The sequence below is a fragment of the Amblyomma mixtum genome, chromosome 5 (assembly GCF_055824585.1).
Source record: "Amblyomma mixtum isolate Tamu chromosome 5, ASM5582458v1, whole genome shotgun sequence".
Classification (NCBI taxonomy): Eukaryota; Metazoa; Arthropoda; class Arachnida; order Ixodida; family Ixodidae; genus Amblyomma; species Amblyomma mixtum.
This window is the reverse complement of record NC_143016.1, coordinates 92,094,574-92,115,041: the sequence shown is the minus strand read 5'-3', so window position 1 is coordinate 92,115,041 and position 20,468 is coordinate 92,094,574. Positions and strand designations below refer to the sequence as shown.

General features: G+C 48.4%; 2 protein-coding genes across 2 annotated transcripts in view; both read left to right on the top strand.

Moving 5' to 3' along the window:
* LOC149343035 (calcium-activated chloride channel regulator 1-like) overlaps window positions 1-20,468 on the top strand; it is a 71,491-nt gene that overhangs the window by 23,656 nt on the left and 27,367 nt on the right. Inside the window, exons 7-9 of the mRNA XM_089546878.1 lie at window positions 203-427; window positions 2,651-2,950; window positions 11,779-11,997. Of these exons, the coding sequence (XP_089403004.1) occupies window positions 203-427; window positions 2,651-2,950; window positions 11,779-11,997 (744 nt within the window). The remainder of the gene's footprint in view (window positions 1-202; window positions 428-2,650; window positions 2,951-11,778; window positions 11,998-20,468) is intronic.
* Window positions 14,530-16,661, top strand: LOC149343036 (uncharacterized). Its single transcript, XM_089542780.1, has one exon. It carries the CDS (start codon window positions 14,829-14,831, stop codon window positions 16,659-16,661), a length of 1,833 nt encoding a protein of 610 aa, XP_089398906.1. The 5' UTR covers window positions 14,530-14,828.

The following is a 20,468-nucleotide window of genomic DNA, read 5'->3' as shown; positions in this document are numbered from 1 at the left end:
ACCTCAGGGGAAAGTAAGGTTTTGTTCTGTTATTCTGAGAGGAAATGAAATTAACAGAACCACTTAAGGTCCTCTGTTAGGGTCTTTTAGACACGCAGAAAGGACACTAAATTATGCGGAAACACTTTCGTAAGCTACACGTTGTCATGTGACGAGGTCTTTTTTCTTCTCAGATTTCAGCAAAAGTTTTCACGCGTTGCAGGGAGGCCGCATCGGCGTTTTGAAACAGGCGGCAGAGCGGTACATTGCAGACATCGAAGATGGCTCCCGAAGACTGGCCATCGTTACGTACAGCTCCGATTCCACGGTGGTCCACACGCTGATGACAGTGAACGTGACCACCAGGCAGGGGTTCTTGAATGCCATCATCAGGCTTCACGCCGATGGAGGCACCAGCATCGGATCCGGTCTCAGAACGGCTCTCAAGGCAGGGCCATTTTTTATTTTGCGCGTGCAGGTTTTTTCTTCCAATGATGCCTACAAGGCCATTAAGCTTCGCTACACAGCAGGACCTGCGTGATTACATGGACACGGCGGGGCAGGATATTAGCAATATTTGTATGTCGGGCTGTCCGACGATGGAGGCCCTAGCATAGGATGCGGCCTGGGGACTGCACTGAACAAAAGCGTATCTTTCCTACGTCTTTTTGAATCAATCAATTCTTTTTATTTTTCCCCACAAACATTCTTCTGCAATTTTGCTTGATATCTTTTCATCAAGATCATCATCATGATCGTCAACTAGACTGCGCCCACTGTAGGGCAAAGGCTTCTCCCATTTCTCTCCAATTAACGCTGTCCCTTGAAAGTTGCGCCACCGTACCCCCCCAAACTTCTTAACCTCATCCGCCCACCTAACTTTCTGCCGAGCCTCCTACGCTTGCCGTCTCTTGGAATCCACTCCGTTACCCTTAAGGACCATCGATTATCTAGCCTTCGTATTACATGCCCCCCATTTTTGTGGTGGTTTAAATTAAACAAATTCATTGTGCCTTCAAGCGGTTGAGACAGTCGCCTGGAATGCAGGGTCTGTTCTGAAAGTAGTAGGACTGGCTTTTTCCTGGGTTAAAGGGAGGACGAGAGGCGGTCTGCGCGCGCAGGATCGTTGAATGGCGATATTGGGAATGCTGGGGAAAATCGGCAGTCGGCTCTCGGCCGTTGTAGAGAACAGGTCGCTTGTACTGTGAACCCCTGTCGAAACGTCTCATCACGCAGAATCATAGAGCGTTTACTGGATCAGCGATACGCGATCAAATTTTGTGTAAATCTTGGTAAAACGGACAAAGAGACTCACGACATGATTAAGAAAGACTATGGTGACAGTGCCATGGGTAGATCAGGCGCTTTTTGAGTGGCACAAGCGGTTCCGAGAAGGTCATGAAAGAGTGGAAGATGTCGACCGCTCCGGACACCCTTAGATCAGCAAGACCAACGAAAATGTGTCGCGAGCGAAACATTTCCTGAATAGTGATCGTAGGAGGAGTATCAGAATGATTGCTGATGACTTGAGCATTCCTCACACCCAAGTTATTGAGATCGTGACAGAAAACTTAGCCATGAGGAAAGTGCTCCCGAAGTTGGTGCCGGGAGTATTGTCAAAGGAGCAAAAGGCCAACCGGAAAGCGACCTGCCAGGATTTTCTTCATCATGTGAATGAAGACCCCAATTTTTTCCTCAGCACAAGGCGACAACGGTGCCTAAGGCTCCCTAGAGACCCAACTTGGCCCCGCCAGACTTTTTTCTATGCCGAAAAATAAAATCCACGCTCAAAGGGAAACATCATGGATCGGTAGAGGCGGTTCAGCAGGCCGTGACGAGGGAGCTAAACAGCATTCCGGTCCAGGCGTTCGTCGAGGCGTACGAAAACTGCAGAACTCATTGGCAGCAGCGTGTAGGTGCGGGAGGGTGCTACTTTGAAAAATTCTAATCGTTTGTACTATTCTCCTCAATAAATTTTATAAAAAAATGAGTCTTACTGCTTTCACAACAGGCCCTGTATATAGTGCAATGGTGAGACAGACTGGCTACAACGTAAGTAGACGACACTTATCTTGCCGCAGCTGCAAAAGCCATTTCCTTCAAGTAGGATGTAGGATTAAATTGTCTATCTTAGTAAAATTAGCATGGCATTGATAAAGTATGCGCTAAACGATAGTCCGTATCATTAGGGAAAAAAGCTGCGAAATTTTTACATGCTTCATTCAAGCTTAGCTGGTTCGGCACAGTTCTTGAAGCCCAGGCTGGTTTGATTTTCCAAGCCATTTTTCCGGACTGCCGCCATGCCATCGTGTTCCAGACACATTGGTTCCAGAACTGGTGCACCTCCGACAGTTCTGTTCTATAACTGTTTCTATTTTTGGCGGCCACGTAGCAAGGAAGTGAGTCACCGCACCAAGAGCGTTTCAGCAGCGACGCATGCATGTATTGGTCATGCATTGCATATTGCAGCTAGGCGCCATATGAGCCCCATATGTAGAAAACCACGTCGCATAAAAACGAGTTAAAAACAGCAATTCTCGTTCAGCACATGCGTTAGCAAAGCGCCTATTAATAGCAATGCTTCAGAACTCTTCCTTTTGCCGTAGGGACACTGTTGCGTCAGTCAATGCAGGTTTTGGGAGGCTATCGACCGCTTAGTATTTATTTTCAGCTCCTAGGAAACGGCACTGAAACGCCAGAAGGCGCATTCATCGTACTCGTATCTGACGGGAAAGAGAATGAAGCCCCATTCATCAAAGACGTGCTGCCAGAGATCCTAGCGGCAAAGGTGATCGTCAGCACCCTGGCGCTGGTACTGAGTGCGGACGGAAACCTCGAGACTCTCGCCACAAAGACGGGAGGAAAGGCATACGGCTTCAGCGACCACCGGGGAAATATGCGACGCGAGCTCAAGAGCGCCTTCGTTTCTTCAACGTCGACACATGCCGACAACAATGTGCGAATCCACACGGTACGCTGGATCAGGTGGCGCGAACAATTTGATCCTGGTCTGAGTAGCCGGGGACTTGTATAGATGTGAGGAATGCAAACAGCAACATTAAGCTCATGCATGAAAAAACAGATTAAAGTTTTCTTCAGCCTAGATCTCGAAACACCATGAAAAATAATACTGGAAAAGCCTGTTGGCGGCTAGTTTTTGTTGTCGACACAGTAGGGAAACGCTGTAATCAGTACCCTATGCATCCTCGTGGCAATTCTTTCAGCAGAGCTCACTTAGGGGCCTGTGCATTCTTGATAGCTGTCATCTATATCTTTAAACAAATGGCTGCTGCTGTCCTGCCCAATACGGCTTTGACGTGAATTGTCCAGCTGAGATCTTACTGAATACAATGTATTATAGCTCAAAGAGTATAAGGGACGTTGGGCCGTATCTCCGCGTCCCCGAATCCGGATGCACGCGGATAAAAAAAAAAAGAACAGAGACGGAAAAGTAGAAGCGATACCAAGTTAGGGATCTGATACTTTGAAAATAAAAATGGTACCACAATCGTACTAACAAAATATTCGTTTTCATGTAGCTGAGATTTCCACGTAGGATTATCATGCGCCCCGCACAGAGCGCCGCCGCTCCTGATCACTGTCTACACTGCGCATGCGCGGTCGCCCCTGTCTGCCACGGGCCGAAACCTGGCGCAATTGACGCCTGCTCACTGGCACTGACGTCGTGCGGTGGTGGTGGTGCTCTCTATATTACAATATTTTTCTTCTAGAGCTGTTGTTAAGGAGCTCTATGCTTCCAAGGGCCATAGACCTGTAGCTAGAACGGTAGTAGAATAACGCGCTTAAGTTTCTTAGCACTATATGAACTAGACGAGGGGTACATGACAGCGATTGGAATGTTTGCACTGCTTATCATTGGAGTTTAGAACAGCAGTGTGGGTAGCTGATCACTGTACTTTATCTCCATAATTTGCTGCTTCGTATTAAACTTCATTAGTTTTTTCTCTTCACTCTAATGGACCACCAAATAAAGTAGGCCAATTTGTGCAGAGAGTAATCATTTCTTCGTTTTTTTTTTGTAGTAACGCATCCAAATCACCTTTCACAACAATTATTGATCAGTAAACGTTCCCCGAATCGAGAAATTCCGGGTAGAGACCTCTTCCGGGTAGAAGCCTTTCGGTGCTCGACAGTACCATGTTCTTTAACGTATGTCTTTGGCAGGTATACATGCCGAAGACCTTAAATAAAGTGGCCGGTTCCCAAGTAAAGGAGATCCAGCAACATGCTAAAGACGAAGCCGAGCATATGAAAGTTCTTTGTTCTGTCGACGGGCGCAGGGAACAAATTTGCCTTCGGCTTCTAACAGACGGTTTTCTCGTGTCCACCTCTAGAGAATACAGGCCAACCTTAGCTGCATCATCTTTTCGTCCCTCATTTTTTCTTTATTTATGCATGAGCTCTGTTTGTACTGCTGAGGCTGAATGCATTCAGTTAATACTGTGCGGCATTCTATTCCGGCAACAGCTGCTGGATGCCGACGAAGAGTTTACTGGTTCGCTTGAGAGGAAGTTCCAAGTGGACGCCTCCGTCGGTAACTCGACGGCGGTGTACGTGAAGCGCAACAGCCCCAACAACATGCGAGTCCACGCAGTAGTAAGTGGCCGGTTAATTTGTACGGTACGCTCCTGACCAGTATGACGTTTGCTAGAAGGCACCCTCAATTGGATCAAGCTGCCCTTCACTTCTGCGCATATGTGCCAATACATGCATGCATGCTATGAGCATTCTTTTAAAACGGCACTGTGGGGCTTCGAATATTTATTCTTGTTACAGTCTTTCAGACGCGGAAAAAAGCTGGAATGCAAGGTTTTTTCTTGTCACTCCTTAATTTATGCGAGTAAAATAAATGAGTAATAATTTTAGATACTAAATAAATTAAAAGAACATATAAGAACAGACAACCACATGTTGCCGATGAGATTCGTTCCAAATTGTCGCCTCATATCACGTACGGTGCTCTACCGACTCTGACTATTAGAAAGGTGGGACTAAGAAAAAAATTGAAAAAAAAAATGGTGTCCCGGCCTGTTCCATTAAGTTTAACGGGCTGAATACAATATAAAGTATAAAAGTAACAAATATTGAAGAAGAGTTTCGCATAGCAGAAAAAGAATTAAAAATGAAAATGAAGAATTATTTGTAATGTTCCAGCCGAAGCTGTTGGAATGGCTCTTATGGACAGTTACTGTGTAATGAAGGCAAATAATACCTTTAGGAGATATACTAATAATAACATCATACAATAGCGCCTTAAAATAATTATAACTAATAGATACAATAATAATAGTAATAATAAGGAAATACATAATTGTAACTTTTGGAGATAAATAACTTTAGGAGATATAGTAGCCACGATGAGAAGGCTGGACTTCGGTGTGTTTGCTACCGGTGGGCACATGCGGAAGAATTTCAATAAGAAGGAGGGAAAATGATGATTCAGAATCTTAGCTCTTGCTTCCGTCTCTTGCGGCATTGCGGATATTTTAGTGCAGGCTGACCTGCAAAAGTAAAATTAAGAAATTATTAAGTGCCCCTCAATTCCCTCTCCCCCGGCGTAGTGGTGAGTGGTATGAATGCTATATGTTTTGGCTCAGAACTGTGTGGGTGTAAGTTTGTTTGCTTTGTTTATTGTGAATTAGGGTGTTGGGGCCACCATGTATACGCAATACCTTGAGACCTCGAGCACACCAAAATCTTGAAAGAACGCTAGCATCTCAATTCATAAGAAAGGAGAGGTCAATGACATGAACAATTACAGACCGATCAGCTTACTATCCGTTGCCTGCAAGGTAGCTATTTACTTAGGTAACCGCTAATAGAGTCAGGAGTCAGGACAACCTTAGTCATAAATCAAGCAAATGATCAGGCAGGCTTTCGTAAAGCATACTCGACAAAAGGCCATATTCACGCTATCAATGAAATCAGAGAAATGCGCAAAATATAATCAACCCCTATATATTGCCTTCATTGAATACGAGAAAGTATTTGGCCCAGTAGAAACCTCAGCTGTCATGCAAGCATTGCGGAATCGGTGTAGAAGAGTGTTCTGTGAAAATATTGGAAGAAATCTATAATGATTGCACAGCTACCAAAGTACTCCATAAACTGAGAAATAAATTTCCAATGACTGGTGTCAGGCAGGGAGTCACGATGTCGACAAAATATATTCACCGCATGTTTTCAGGAGGTATTCCGGGGCCGCAAATGAGAACAGTTTGAGATAAGAGTTAAGTGAGAATACCTAAGTAATCTGCGATTTGCTGATGACATTAGCTTCCTAAGTCACTCAGGACATGAACTTCAAAGCATGATCGAAGAGTTAGGCAGGCAAAGCAGAACAGTGGGGCTAACAATTACCATATAGAAAACCAAAGTAATTTTCAACAGTCTAGCAAGGGAACAGCAGTTCTCAGTTGGTAGTGAACTGTTGCAACTAGCAAGAATGTTTGTTGAGGGCAGATAGTCACAGCTGATCCGGCTCGTGAGAGGGAAATAACTAGAAGAATAAGAATGGGGTGGAGCGGATATGGCAAGCTATTTCAGATCATGAATAGGAGTTTACCTATATCCCCCAAGAGAAAAGCATACAACAGCTGTATCTTATCGGTACTAACCTATGGGGCAGAAACCTGGAGGCTAACAAAGAGGGTTAAGCTTAAGTTAAAGACAACGTAGCCAGCTATGAAAAGAAAAATGATCGGTGTAACGTTAAAAGCCCGAAAGTGGGGATAGTGATTGGGAGAACAAACACGGGTTAATGCTACCTAGAAGAAATCAAGAAGAAATGGGCTTGGGCAGGACATGTAATGCGAAGGCAAGGTAACCCCTGGTCCCTAAAGGTTTTCGGAGTGGATTTCATGAGATGGTAAGGGTAGCATAGGGTGACAGGAAATTAAATGGGCGGATGATAATAAGAAGTTTGCTGCGATGCGGGGCCCGCAACTGGCAAAGGACAGTGTTAATTCGAGAGACATTCGAGAGGTCTTTGCCTTACAGTGGGCGTAGCCAGGCTGAGGACGATGATGACGGAGTTGGGTATTTGTGCTGATTGTGATTTTTTAGAAGGCTTGAGATGTATGGCGTCTAAATGTAAGAGTGAATGTGCAGCAGGATAAACGTGCAATTTTCATTTTAATTCGGATCAAGCGGATAGGTAACGGTGCTACTTAAAAAAATGTGGGGCATTTTTACAGTTATAGCAGTAAAATTCGATTACTGGTAAAAGAGGGGTTTTATTAATGGGCAGGTCGTTTTAACACGCACAAATGCACCCGCCCACACACATACACACTCACATTTGCGTGCATACACACAAATGCACGAACACCGCACACACACACGCACACACACACAAACACCCACGCGCGCGCGCGCGTACGCACGCACACGCACATACACATTGTAATTGCAAAGTGCTTATATAATTAATAATAAAATGACTGTTATGCAGTGTGTAGTGTTATTTAGGAATTTTGCTTGTTATTTCAAGCTATATTTTTAGGCTTAGAGGGCGGGAAGCAAGCAGAGGAGAGGAAGATGATTATTAATAGAATTGTCAGGAGGGCAGAGGGACGATGAGCCACTTTTCTCCGGTGTTCTTCAGAAGGAGCTCTTGATTGCCATTAGTTTCAAGGTCATGCAGAATGGCATTGGCGTGCATTAGTTTCGCGAGCATTGAAAGGCTAGTCAGGGAGGCACCATGAGGCGGTTCTTCTGGCCGAATGTATTTATTGAATGTATTTATTGCGACTTCATTGCCAAGTTAAGGCAAGAAGCAGGCTGGAGACCAGGCGGTAGTTGACTATGGCATAGGTTCTAGGAATAGCAGGGGAGAGTTATCAGTAGAGTTCGCAGATAGAAATAATTTACAAATCATGAATTCCTTCTTCCGCAAACGAGCGAACAGGAAGGGAACGTGGAAGAGTCCCAATGATGAGACTAAAAATGATATAGTCTTCATAGTGTGCGCTCAACCTGGCATCGTAGGGGATATTGAGGACCTCGGAAAAGCCCTTTGGAGCGACCACGGAATGGTAAGGTCTCGCATTAGCTTAGATTTTAAGAGGGAACGGCGGAAAATAGTGAAGCGAGAGGCTATTGACGAGTTAGCGTTATGTGGGAAAGTAGAGGAATTCAGGATTTCGCTGAAGAACAGATTTTCCTCTTTTACTGAAGAAGACGACCACAATGCTGAAAGAATGAACGATAATCTCACATCTATCGTTAGGGAGTGCGGCATATAAGTCGGCGGTAGGATGGTTCGACAGGATACTGGTAAGCTATCTCAGGAGACTAAAGATCTGATTAAGAAACGCCAAAGCATGAGGACGTCCAACTCCACAGAGAATACAACGAGCAGAGCTGTAGAATTTAGTAAATAAGCGCAAGGTAGCCGAAAGGGTTCAACATGGAGAAAATCGAGCATGCTTTAAAGAACGGATGCAGCCTAAAAACAGTGAAGACAACACTAGGCATAGGTACAAACCAGATGTATGCGCTAAGAGAAAAAGAGGGCAATGTCATTAGCATTATAGCTGAGATGGTTAAAGTAGATGAGTTTTACACAAATATACATAGTATCGAATGTAGTCTGAACGTTACTGAGAGAGGCAGTCGAGAACAGCAACGGGGCATGCCGGCATTGACGGAGGAGGTAACTAAAGCCTTAACAGTAATGCAAAAGGGGAAAGCACATGATGAGGATCAGGTAACAGCAGATTTTTTGAAGGATGGAGGAGAGCTTGTGCTAGAAAAACTAGCCACCCTGCATACGAAATACCTTGTGACGCCGGGCGTACCAGGAACTTGGAAGAACGCTAACATTATCTTAATTCATAAGAAAGGAGACGTCAAGGACTTGAAGAATTACGGACTGATCAGCTTACTGTCCGTGTTCTACATGGTATGTACTAAGGTAATCACTTATAGAGTCAAGCCCACCTTAGATTTTAATCAGCCAAATGATCAGGAAAGCGTTCGTCAAGCATACTCAACAGTAAACCATATTCACGCTATCAATCAGGTTATAAAGAAATGCGCAGAATATAAACAACCCCTATACATAGGCTTCATTGATTACGAGAAAGCATTTGACTCAGTGGAAACCAAAGCTGTCATGCCGGCGTTGCGGAATCAGGGTGTAGAAGAGTTTTATGTGAAAATATTGGAATATATCTATATTGATTTCACAGGTACCATAATACTCCATAAACTCAGCAATAAAATTCCATTAAGGAAAAGTGTCAGGCAGGGAGAAACGATGTCGCCAGTTCTATTCACCGCCTGTTTACAGGAGGTATTTTGGAGCCTGAAATGCGAACAGTTGGGGATAAGAGCTAATGGAGAATGCCTCAGTAATCTGCGATTCGCTGATGACATTACCTTGCTTAGTCCCTCTGGACATGAACTGCAAAGCATGGTCAATGATTTAGGCAGGCAAAGGAGAAAGTGGTGCGAAAAATTAACGTGCTGAGAACCAAAATAGTGTTCAACTGTCTAGCAAGGGTACAGAAGTTCGCCATTGATAACGAGGTACTGGAAGTAGTAAGAATATGTCTACTTAGGGCAGGTAGTGACCGCTGATCCGGATCATGAGATGTAAATAACTAGAAGAATAACAATGGGGTGGAGCGCATATTAGAGGTTTTCTGAGATCATCAATGGCAGACGACTAATATCCCTCAAGAGAAAAGTGTACAACAGCTGTATCTTACCGGCACTCACCTATGGCACACAAACATGGATACTAGCAAAGAAGTATCCGCTTTTTAGTTAAAGACAACGCAGTGAGCCGTGGAAAGAAAATGATAGATGTAACGTTAAGAGATCAGAAGCGGGTGGAGTAGGTGAGGGAACTTACGCGATTTTATGACATCCTATTCGAAATCAAGAGGAAGGATCGGGCTTCGGGCAGGGCATGTAATGCGAAGGCAAGATAACCGCTGGTAATTAAGGGTAACGGAGTGGATTCCAAGAGAAGGCAAGCGTAACAGGAGGCGGAAGGAAGTTTGGTAGATGGATGAGATTAAGAAGCTTGCGGGGATATGGTGGCCGCAACTGGTAAAGGACAGAGTTAATTTTATAGACATTGGATGGGCCTTTGCCCTGCAGTAGGCGTAGTCAGGCTGATGTGATGATGAGCCGCCGCGGTGGCTCAGCGGTTATGGTGCTCGGCTGCTGACCCAAAAAACGCGGGTTCGATCCCGGCCGCGGCGGCTGGAATTTCTTTGGAGGAGAAATTCTAGAGGCCCGTGTACTGTGCGATGTCAGTGCACGTTAAAGAACCCCAGGTGGTCGAAATTTCCGGAGCCCTCCACTACGGCGTCTCTCATAGCCTTAGTCGCTTTGGCACGTTAAACCCCATAAACCAAACCAAACCAAACCAACCATGTGATGACGATGTATTCCTCTGTGCGCAACGAAGCGCATAGGGAGCCACTGCTCCTGCTTACTGTCTTCGGTGCGCAAGCGTGGTCGCCGCTTGCCGCCACGTGCCGAAACTTGGCACCATCGACACCCGTTCACTGGCACTGATGTCTTACGGTAGTGGTAATGCTCTCTATACAATAACTCTTGTGTTCTAGAGCTGTAGCCAAGAAGCGGTACGATTCCAAGGGTTATAGAGCTTGACTAAAGTGGAAAATTGGGCGTGTTGGTACTTGTCTTGAACAAATAAACAGCAGCGCAAGAAGACGAGGACTAGACAAGACAACAAGGACGGCGCTGAACCTCCAAATTTTATTTCCAACGAATCGTGCGAACATATATGCACTCTGAACAATCCGGTGTCATCGTCAGTGCATGCACAAATATGTCAGCTCTTTATCAGAAAGAGTGATAGAAGCGGAGCTAACACATGCTTCTCCCCGATTATAAATCAACTCTGATTCAATGATTTCGCGCGTTACACGTTGATTATTCTTTTTTCTAATGACTCCTGATTCTTCCTTGTTGTCTCGTCTAGTCCTCGTCTCCTTGCGCTGCTGTTTATTTGTTCAAGTCATAGAGCTGTTGCCAGAACTGTCGTAGACTGATGCGCTGAAGCTTCTTAGTACTTCGGGCGCTTTTGACGCACAGCAAGCAATTCATGCAATTGCATTGAGCTAACGAACTAGACGAGGTGCGCATCGCAGAAATTGGGATGATTGCCCTGCTTAGCTTCGAAGTTTAGACAAGCACTGTAGGTAGCTGTACACTGTACTTTATTTCCACAATTGGCTCCTTCTCATTCCGCTTCAGTAGTTTTGTCTTTTCATTCGAATGGATCATCAAATAAGGTAAGCCACTTTGTGAAGCGAATAGTCATTTTTCGTTTTTTTTTGTTGTAGTCACGCATCAAAATTACCTTTCATAGCAATTCTTGATCTGTAAACAATAGCGAAAACGAAAACTTCAGTGTTGAGGCCATGCAGTACAGCCCTAAGCCTTTCGCTGTCTCACTTTACCATGCTCCTTTACGTATGCTTTTTGAAGATATGCACGCCGAAGTCCTTAAACTAATTGAACAGTTCCGAAGTAAAAGAGAATCAGCGTGGTGCTACAGAACAAAGCCGAGCATTTGAAAGTTCTTTGTACTGCCGACCGGCGCAGTGGCCAAGTTTGCCGCCGGCTTCAAACAGAAGGCTTTCTCGTGTCCATCACACTGTATACAGGCCATCCTTCACTACATCCTCTTTGCCTTCCTCGTTTTTTCTTCATTTATGCGTGAGCTCTACTTGCATGGCTGAGGCTGACGGCATTTAGTTATTGCTGCGCGACGTTCTTTTCCCTGAACAGCTACTGGATGCCGACGGAGAGCTCACCAGTTCGCTTGAGAGGAAGTTCCAAGTGGACGCTGCCGTCGGTAACTCGACGGCGGAGTACATGAAGCGAAATAGCCCCGACAACATGCGAATCCACGCCAGCCTCATCGACCCCAGCAGGAAGCCGTGCCAGGGTTGCCAGGAAACGGCGAACGGGGACGAAATAGCCATCGGCATTCCGAGTCCGGCAGTGGTAAGTGGCCGGTCAATTCATGCGGTACGCACGTGACCAGTTTGACACTTTGTAGAAGGCACCCTCAATTGTATCAAGCTGCCCATCACTGCTGCGTATATGTGCCAATGGATGTATGCATGCTATGAGCATTCTTTATATGATATGACACTCCTGAAGAAGGGCTTCCTCGACACCGGACAAGACGCGACCCCGATCGCTGAGCAATTCCTGAGGCGTACCAAGACTAAGAATGATGTTCTGAAGTAGGAAACCGGCGACGTTAGAGGCTGTGACACCTGATAACGGGGCAGTTTCCGCATAGTGCGTGAGATGATCAATGTCGACAATGATCCAGCGGTGCCCGGCGAAAGTACTGGGAGAGTGCCATAGATGTCGATCCCAACAAGGTCGAATGGCCCAGCTGGACACGGTTAAGCTTGTAGAGGGGCAGGTGAGTGGGGTGGTGGGTTCTTGCGACGCTGACATTCCAGGCAAAAGCGGACGTATTGGCGGACAAAACGATACATTTAGTAAAGCTGAGGTCTGGGCGAGCTAGTATGCATTTTTATACTGGTGAACAGCGCAAAAAAGGCGGGACAACGACAAGACAAGCGCTGACTATCAACTGGGTTTATTGAAGGACGGAAGTGTATATATACGAAAACATAATACAAAGAAGTAAGAAGGTAGTGTGAAAAGGGCCGTGAAAATCAAAAACTATGTCATATGGGAAGTGATGTATGCTAATTCCTTGTTGCTAAGTGTCACGGAAGGATTGCTGATGCATTTTTCACCTTTCCTGTGGATGTAATGCGCTTCAATTATTTCGCGCGTGAGCTTATCTTTATGGCGGAACAGAACTTCGGTTTTCTTGTACTCAGGTGCACACTTGCACTTTTTGCAGCTAAACTTTGGGCGCGGAAGCCCGCCATTTTGTTCCGATTTCCTTTCTTGCTCCCTTTCATGTTGGCATTTGCACTTTTCACAATGAGCGCCAACGTAGCTGAGAGGGTCACTTTTCATTGTGTTTTCATGCTCCATGATCCTTTTGTTTAAGCATCTGCCGGTCTGCCCGATGTCGTCGCCATTCGGCACCTGCTAGTAACCAGAGCGCAGCTCCAAAGAAGAAAAGTACTCCGCTCCCTGCAGGCACTCAAGCGCGTCATAGACACGAGGCAGGGAGTAGCGTCCTTACGAGTAATTTTGTTTAGCCGGCGGTAGTCTACGCAGAATCTAATGGAGCCGTCCTTTTCCATGACGAGAACGACCGGCGAAGCCCATGGGCTGTGAGAGGGCTGGATCACTCCGCGGTATAGCATGTCGCTCACCTATTCATCTGTGATGTGGCGCTCAACGGAGGAGCCGCGGTATAGGCGCTGGCGCAAGGGTCCATGGGTGTCAGTGTCAATATGGTGGCGAACCGCGGTTGCACGACCCAACGTGGCTTGAGTCGAAGGACGCGCGGAACCGCTGCAGCAAAGTGATGAGCAGGGCGCGTTGGTATGGTGGCAGAGCGGCATCGTCAGAATGGGAAAACATATCGGGGGAAGACAAGTTCGCGACGTCGACGGGAGGAGTGAGGGCGTTGATGTCATGTGCGTCAGGCTCATCAAGGACCGAAGAAGCATCGTCGAGATCAATGACATCAACTGTGCCAAGCAGTTCTACCCGAAGTGTAGTAGTGGGGAAAGGCAACGAGTTCACGACGCACATGGCACTACAACCACTAGAAAGTGGGAGCACGGCATGCGGGAGCATGACAGATTTGCAGCGCGCACAAAGAGGAGAGGGTGAATAAAGGACAGTAGCGTCAGAGAGGGCAGCAGAAGTCAGTGGCACAAGAACAGAAGAGAAAGCTGGCACGTCGGCGTCGTCAGCGGCGAGAATAAGCATGGTGGTAACAGGGGAGGCGTCCAGAAGAGTGTCACACAGCGGGGACAAATCAAGTGGAGCACGTGCACAGTCACTGATGGCGTGATGCGCTGCAAGAAAGTCCCACCCGAGGAAGATGTCGTAAGAGGAGTGGGCGAGAACGAAGAACTCACTGGTGTAGGAGAGGTCTTGGATGACGAGGCGGGCGGTGCGCGCATCTAGAGGGCGAATGGGGTCAGCGCTGGCGGTGCGGAGCGAAAGTTCAGAAAGCGGCGTCATCACTTTTATTAGTTTGCGGCACAAGTTTCGACTAATGATGGACACGGCAGCACCACTGTCAATAAGCGCGTTAACAGGAACACCTTCAACCAGCACTTATATAACGTTCATAGGAGCGGTTTTTGGGCTTGAGACGGTCGTTGATGGTGCAGTTCTTGCCACCGGATTTGCGGCGCCTAGTTTTCCGCTTGGAGGGTTAGTGACCGGCGGCGCATGGGAGAGAGCGAACGGCGTCGAGGAGACGGCGACCGATGGTTTCGGTTGTAGGAGTCGGAGGGAAACGTAGAATGATTCTGAGGCAGATGAGAAGTTGGAGGTGCGGAGGGCAATGAAACATCGTACGTCGACGTGCGCCCGTAGTTGTGAGGACGGAAGGCGCGCTTCCGGCAACAAGGGAGACCACCTGTGGTAGCGGAGGAGTGCGGACGTGCGTCGCATGGGCTCCGCAGATTTCAATCCCCACGGACTATCTCGACCCACTGGGCCACCAACGTTTTGTTGGATCTGAAAGAACTCACAAGCTGGATCACCCGGACACCGGTTTCAAGACGGTAGGACCATTTTTGGCAATATTACCGGACTTTGAAGCCCCGCGTGGCTCGGGCGACTTTTTGGTGGGAAACGCTCGCCGCTGAGCCTACTTAGGCTTTGCACGACTACGGGCGTTCGCGGGCAGCCAGGCCCGCTGAGCAACCGCGATGCAGCCTGGAACCGCCTCCCGCACCGCAGAATACCAAAATTTTGAGCCCTCAACGAGCAGAATAGCCCCGAATTTGCTAGAAGCACAAGAGATGGACGACGCGTTCCTCGACATCTCCGACTCCGAGAATTCGGCAGGCGGGGGAATCGAGGAATCCGCCATGCAGGAGCAGCAAGACACCCAAAAAGAAGACGAGGCAAATTGGGAATTGGCCCTGACCAAACGCCAAAAGAAGCGACAGAGAAAAAACGGACGGAACGCCGCGGCAAACGCCCCAATTTCCCCGGCCGCACAAGGTGACCTCGGAGGGGTATCCCCGGCGTCTACGCCCACAGCTGGCGTTCCAGCTGCCGGCGCGCTGAAAAAAGACGGGAAAGGAACGCAACGGCAGCTCAGGCGAAGGCTGCCCCCGCTCCCCAGGGACGATTTTAAGATTATTTTGCGACCGAAGGGACTTGTAGTCAAGTCGCTCCAGCAATTCCAAGTGGCCCGGGCCGTAGCCGCGGCATGCAGCAACAAGTTCGAAGGACGAGACCTGATCACCAGGCTCCGTACAGGATCGAATATTATAATCGTGAGCACGCCGAACGAAGAGGCCGCCCAGCTCGCGAGACGCATCACTAGCCTCAAGATCGAAGGACGCTCATATGACGTGAACGCTTACGTGGCCGCACCGGAAGACACCCGGCGTGGCGTGATACACGGAGTTGACCCCGGAGCGACACCGGAGGAACTGAAAGCCGATTTGTGGACGCGCACACAGGGTGTTACCATCCACAGTGCTCGAAGACTAGGCAAGACCAAGACAGCTGTCATCACTTTTGACGGACCCATAACACCGAAACATGTCATCTACTGCGGAGCCGAGTACAAGTGCTACCCGTATCGGCCCACAAGACAAATCTGCTACGTTTGCTGCCAACAAGGTCACCGCTCCGACGTGTGCCCCACACCGGACGCCAAGGCTTGCAAACAGTGCGGGATGCAAAACCCGCCAAAAGACCACCAGTGTACCCCGAGATGCCTGATCTGCGGGGGCAACCACGCTACCGGATCGAGGGAGTGTCAAGACCGATTAAAGAAAGCCAGGGAGCCGCGAGGCAAGGCCAACAGCGGCAACAACGGCGGCGGACGCGAGAGCAGACGTCGCAGCCGGAACGACCGTGGCGAGAAACCGAGGTGGTTCAGCTCGGAGGGGGAGTCCTCCCAGAGCCGCTCGAGATCCCGGACGTCACGGAGCAGTTCACGGAGCCGGTCACGGTCCTTTCCGCCCCTGCCACCCCCGGCCATCAAGGGAGGGAGCCAGCAGCAGCAGCAGCAGCAGCAGCAGCAGCAGCAGCAGCAGCAGCAGCAGCAGCAGCAGCAGCAGCAGCAGCAGAACAAGCAGAAGCAAGCCCGAAAGAGCGGCGGCGTCAAGGTGAGCTGGGGAGCCGAAAACCCCTGGTTTGCTCCGCACTCGGGAGGGATAACTAACAAACAGAACACAAACACAAACAGCAACCGCGACCAACCTAGACAGGAGGACGCGGAGAAAACAGCGCTGAGACGCGAATTAGAACTATCACGCGCTAGGCAGACAGAGCTAGAGCGCAAAATAGCAGAGCTCACGAAGGCAGTACGAGACCTTAAGTCGAACAGCCCTCCGCAGCCACAAACATTACAAACCCAAGCCCAGTCGCAAACAGGCAACGAGGATCTCAGTCAATTTAAGGCAGAAATACAGCAAATGATGCAGCAGATGATGCAGCAGATGATGCAACAAGTGCAACTACAAGTCACAGAACTCCGGAGCAGCATCCGCAAACAGAAATTCGCCGATAACATTAGATAAAAGGCCTACCACCGGCCCGCGCTAGCAGCCCTCGCCAACTCGGCCACAAACAACACTGAAGCTTAAATATGGCCAACAAAACCTTAGGCAACAAAGAAACCCTAGACATATGGCAATGGAACTGCAGAGGCTACCGCAAGAAGCAGGGCCTCCTCCAACAACACATTCATACACAACAAGCACCGCCCGACATCATAGCGCTTCAAGAGACGGGCACTACGCCAACACTCGCAGGATATACGTGCTACGAGACTCAAGAGAAAGGAAGAACGGCAACCCTAGTCAGTAAGGCGCTCATCGCCATAAACCATGACAAGATTGCCGACACCGACGTAGAACACGTGATAGTAGAAATTATACCAAAGAAGAAAAGAAAGAGGGGCAGCATCTTCCTTGTGAACGCATACAGTCCTCCAAAACAGAGGAAAGCAAAATTCCATGAACTTTTCCATGGCGCACGCAACCTAGCAAAAAACAACACGCTAATCATACTAGGAGACTTCAATGCCATGGACAAAAGCTGGGGATACCAAACAGCTAACCCAAAAGGCAAAGCACTAGCAGCGGCAGCAGAAAACACTGACTGCACCCTCCTCACAGACTCAGACACTCCAACCAGAATCGGAAACAGCGTCAGTAACGACACCTGCCCCGACCTCACATTCATACGGGGAGCGGAACAGGCAGTGTGGGAGAACCTGTTAGAAAATCTGGGCAGTGACCACTATATACTTAAAACACAAGTAACCTCAGACAGGCTAAAGCGCCAGCTGGGATCGGCAAAAATTACGGATTGGAGCGCTTTTCGCGAGGCATGCGACGGGAATGTCGCCGCGAAAGGGATCCAATCGATAGAAGAGTGGGGAAACATGCTGAAAGAAAAACAGCGCAAGTACACTAAAGAAATCGCGCGAACGACGCAGACACCCGAGGTGGACGCCAGGCTGCTCAAGCTATGGGAAGCTAGACGCGGGCTCACCAAGAGGTGGAAGAAACAAAAGTACAACAGAAAACTAAAACTTAAGATCGCAGAAGTCACAGCGAAAGCAGAAGAGTACGCGGCGCAATTGGCAAGGCAAAACTGGCAACAATTCAGTGACTCCCTCAACGGAACTTTGAGCACATCGAGGACGTGGCATATACTCAAGGCTCTCATAGATCCAACAAAAACCAAGGCAGAAAACAACAAAGCCATCTACCGGTTAATCCACCAGTTCAAGGGACCAGATTCAGCACTCCTGGAAAAAGTACGCGTTAAGTGCTTCGGGGACACACACCCAGCAGCTTACGCAGAGCGCTATCGAGGAAGTGAAAACGACACCTTGGACAGACCCATCACGCGAGAAGAGGTCTACGCAGCGATTCGAAACACAACCAGAAATACGGCCGCGGGTGCAGATAAGATCAATAACGCACTCATCCGCAACCTCAGTGATGAGCTAGTCGCTGAATTAACGGACTTTCTCAACAAACACTGGGAAGCGGAGACCGTCCCCGAGGAGTGGAAACATGCGGAGGTTGTCATGATTCCTAAACCAGGCAAGAAACTACAAATTGAGAACCTCAGACCGATCTCGCTCACATCGTGCCTAGGAAAACTGTACGAACGAGTGGTGACGCTGAGATTACAACAGTACATGGAGGACAACGAACTGTATCCCCACAGCATGTTCGGTTTCAGAGCAAAACTATCGACCCAAGATGTACTACTTCAAATCAAAGAAGAAGTACTTGGGAACGTCCCCAAGAGCGGAGAAAACATAATACTGGCATTGGACATCAAGGGGGCTTTTGACAATGTCAGTCACGAGGCTATCCTTACGGGCATGAACGACCTGAACTGCGGAAGGAGAATCTACGGCTACGTCAAAGCCTTCCTCTCAAATAGAACGGCAACGATTGGCCTGGGGGAGCTCAGATCAGACAAATTTCTTACTCCAAACAAAGGAACACCTCAAGGATCGGTCATCTCCCCTACGCTCTTCAACATAGCCATGATTGGCTTGGCAAAACAGTTAAAAGCAATCGACGGCATACACCATGCCATGTATGCCGACGACATCACCATCTGGGTCAACACAGGCTCGCTCGGAGAGAAAGAAGAGAAATTACAAAAGGCAGCCACCTGCGTAGAGAACTACGTCAGAGAAAGAGGGCTAGCATGCTCCACCGAGAAATCAGAGCTCCTAAGAGTTTGGAGAGGAAAACAAAATCGCACAGTCCCCACTAGCGACGACTTAAAGTTGAACGTCTACCTCGACGGGAAGTCGATACCGGAAAAAACACTCATCAGAATCTTGGGGATGTGGATACAGTCAAACCAACGCTGCACTCACACTCTCGCCCTACTCAAAGCATCCACTCTACAAGTGGCCCGCATGATCACGCGCATCTCACACAGACGTCATGGCATGCGAGAGGAGGACACACTTAAGTTGGTCAGAAGCCTGGTAGTCAGCCGAGTGACATACAGCCTCCCCTACTATAATCCCATCAAGAGTGAGGTACAACAGGCGGACGTGATTCTACGCAAAGCCTACAAAACCGCACTCCACCTTCCTCACAGCACTTCAACTGAAAAGCTCCTAGCCCTAGGACTACACAACACTTTCGATGAATTGAGAGAGGCACAACTAGTCTCCCAACTGCGCAGACTACAACAGACCCCATCTGGCAGGGAGCTCCTAAAGAAACTGGGCCGCGCCGATCAAATTCAAGAAATACAGAGGACAGAAACAATTCCGGACGAATATCGCAACACACTAAAAGTAACGCCAATACCCCGGAACATGGATCCCAACCTACACAAAGCACGCAGAGAGGCAAGGGCTGAATACCTACAAAAGACATTAGCACCCCAAGAAACGACGGTATACGTGGACGCAGCCACATACACCAGAACAGCGGGGCAGCACAACAGCAATGCGGTAACAACGGTGATTGACTCAACCCTACGCGAGATCACCAGCGCATCACTACAAGACTGTACGATAGTCGAGGCTGAGGAAGCGGCCGTCGCTCTAGCGGCAGCGGAGGGCTATCGGTCTAAACGGTCTCTAAAAATCCTTACAGACTCACAAACAGCATGCCGCAACTACCTACGCGGCAGAATAGGGCACAGAGCGCTCCGCATACTCCGCTCTGGGGGCCACATAACACAACGACAAACAAACGGAGAACCAATCAGGCATACGATAGTATGGACGCCGGGACATACGGGAGTAAAAGGGAACCAAGAGGCGGACAGGATAGCTCGAGGGTACACTTATTACCGAGCATCCAACGTAGGCGACCTCGAGGGGAACGAACCTGTACCCCAAGATTATTCGGCGATTCTAAATTATTACAAGGGCTGCAGAAAGCGGTATCCACCACCGGACAACTCCCTTAGCAGAGAGGACTCTGTCGCGTGGAGACAGCTACAGACGGGCTCCTACCCGAACCTACACGTACTCAACAAAATATATCCAACACAATACAATGACAAATGCCCTTGGTGCCAAGAACCCCCCACGCTGTACCACATAACGTGGGCATGCCAGAGGATAAGCGTGGTACCAGTGATAACAAACCCGAGTGCGGAGCAATGGGAGGGAGTGCTCTCCAGCGATCGTCGGGTCGACCAAGAAGGTCTGATTCGGCGAGCAAAACTGGCAGCAGCATCCAGCGGAGCCCTGGACTAAGGGCAACCGACCTTTGAGCAAGATGGACGAAGCCATCTCAAAACCGCCGAACACAATCCGAATCTAGAGCTAATAAAGTTTTCACTCACTCACTCACTCACTTCCGGCAACAACGCGCCACATG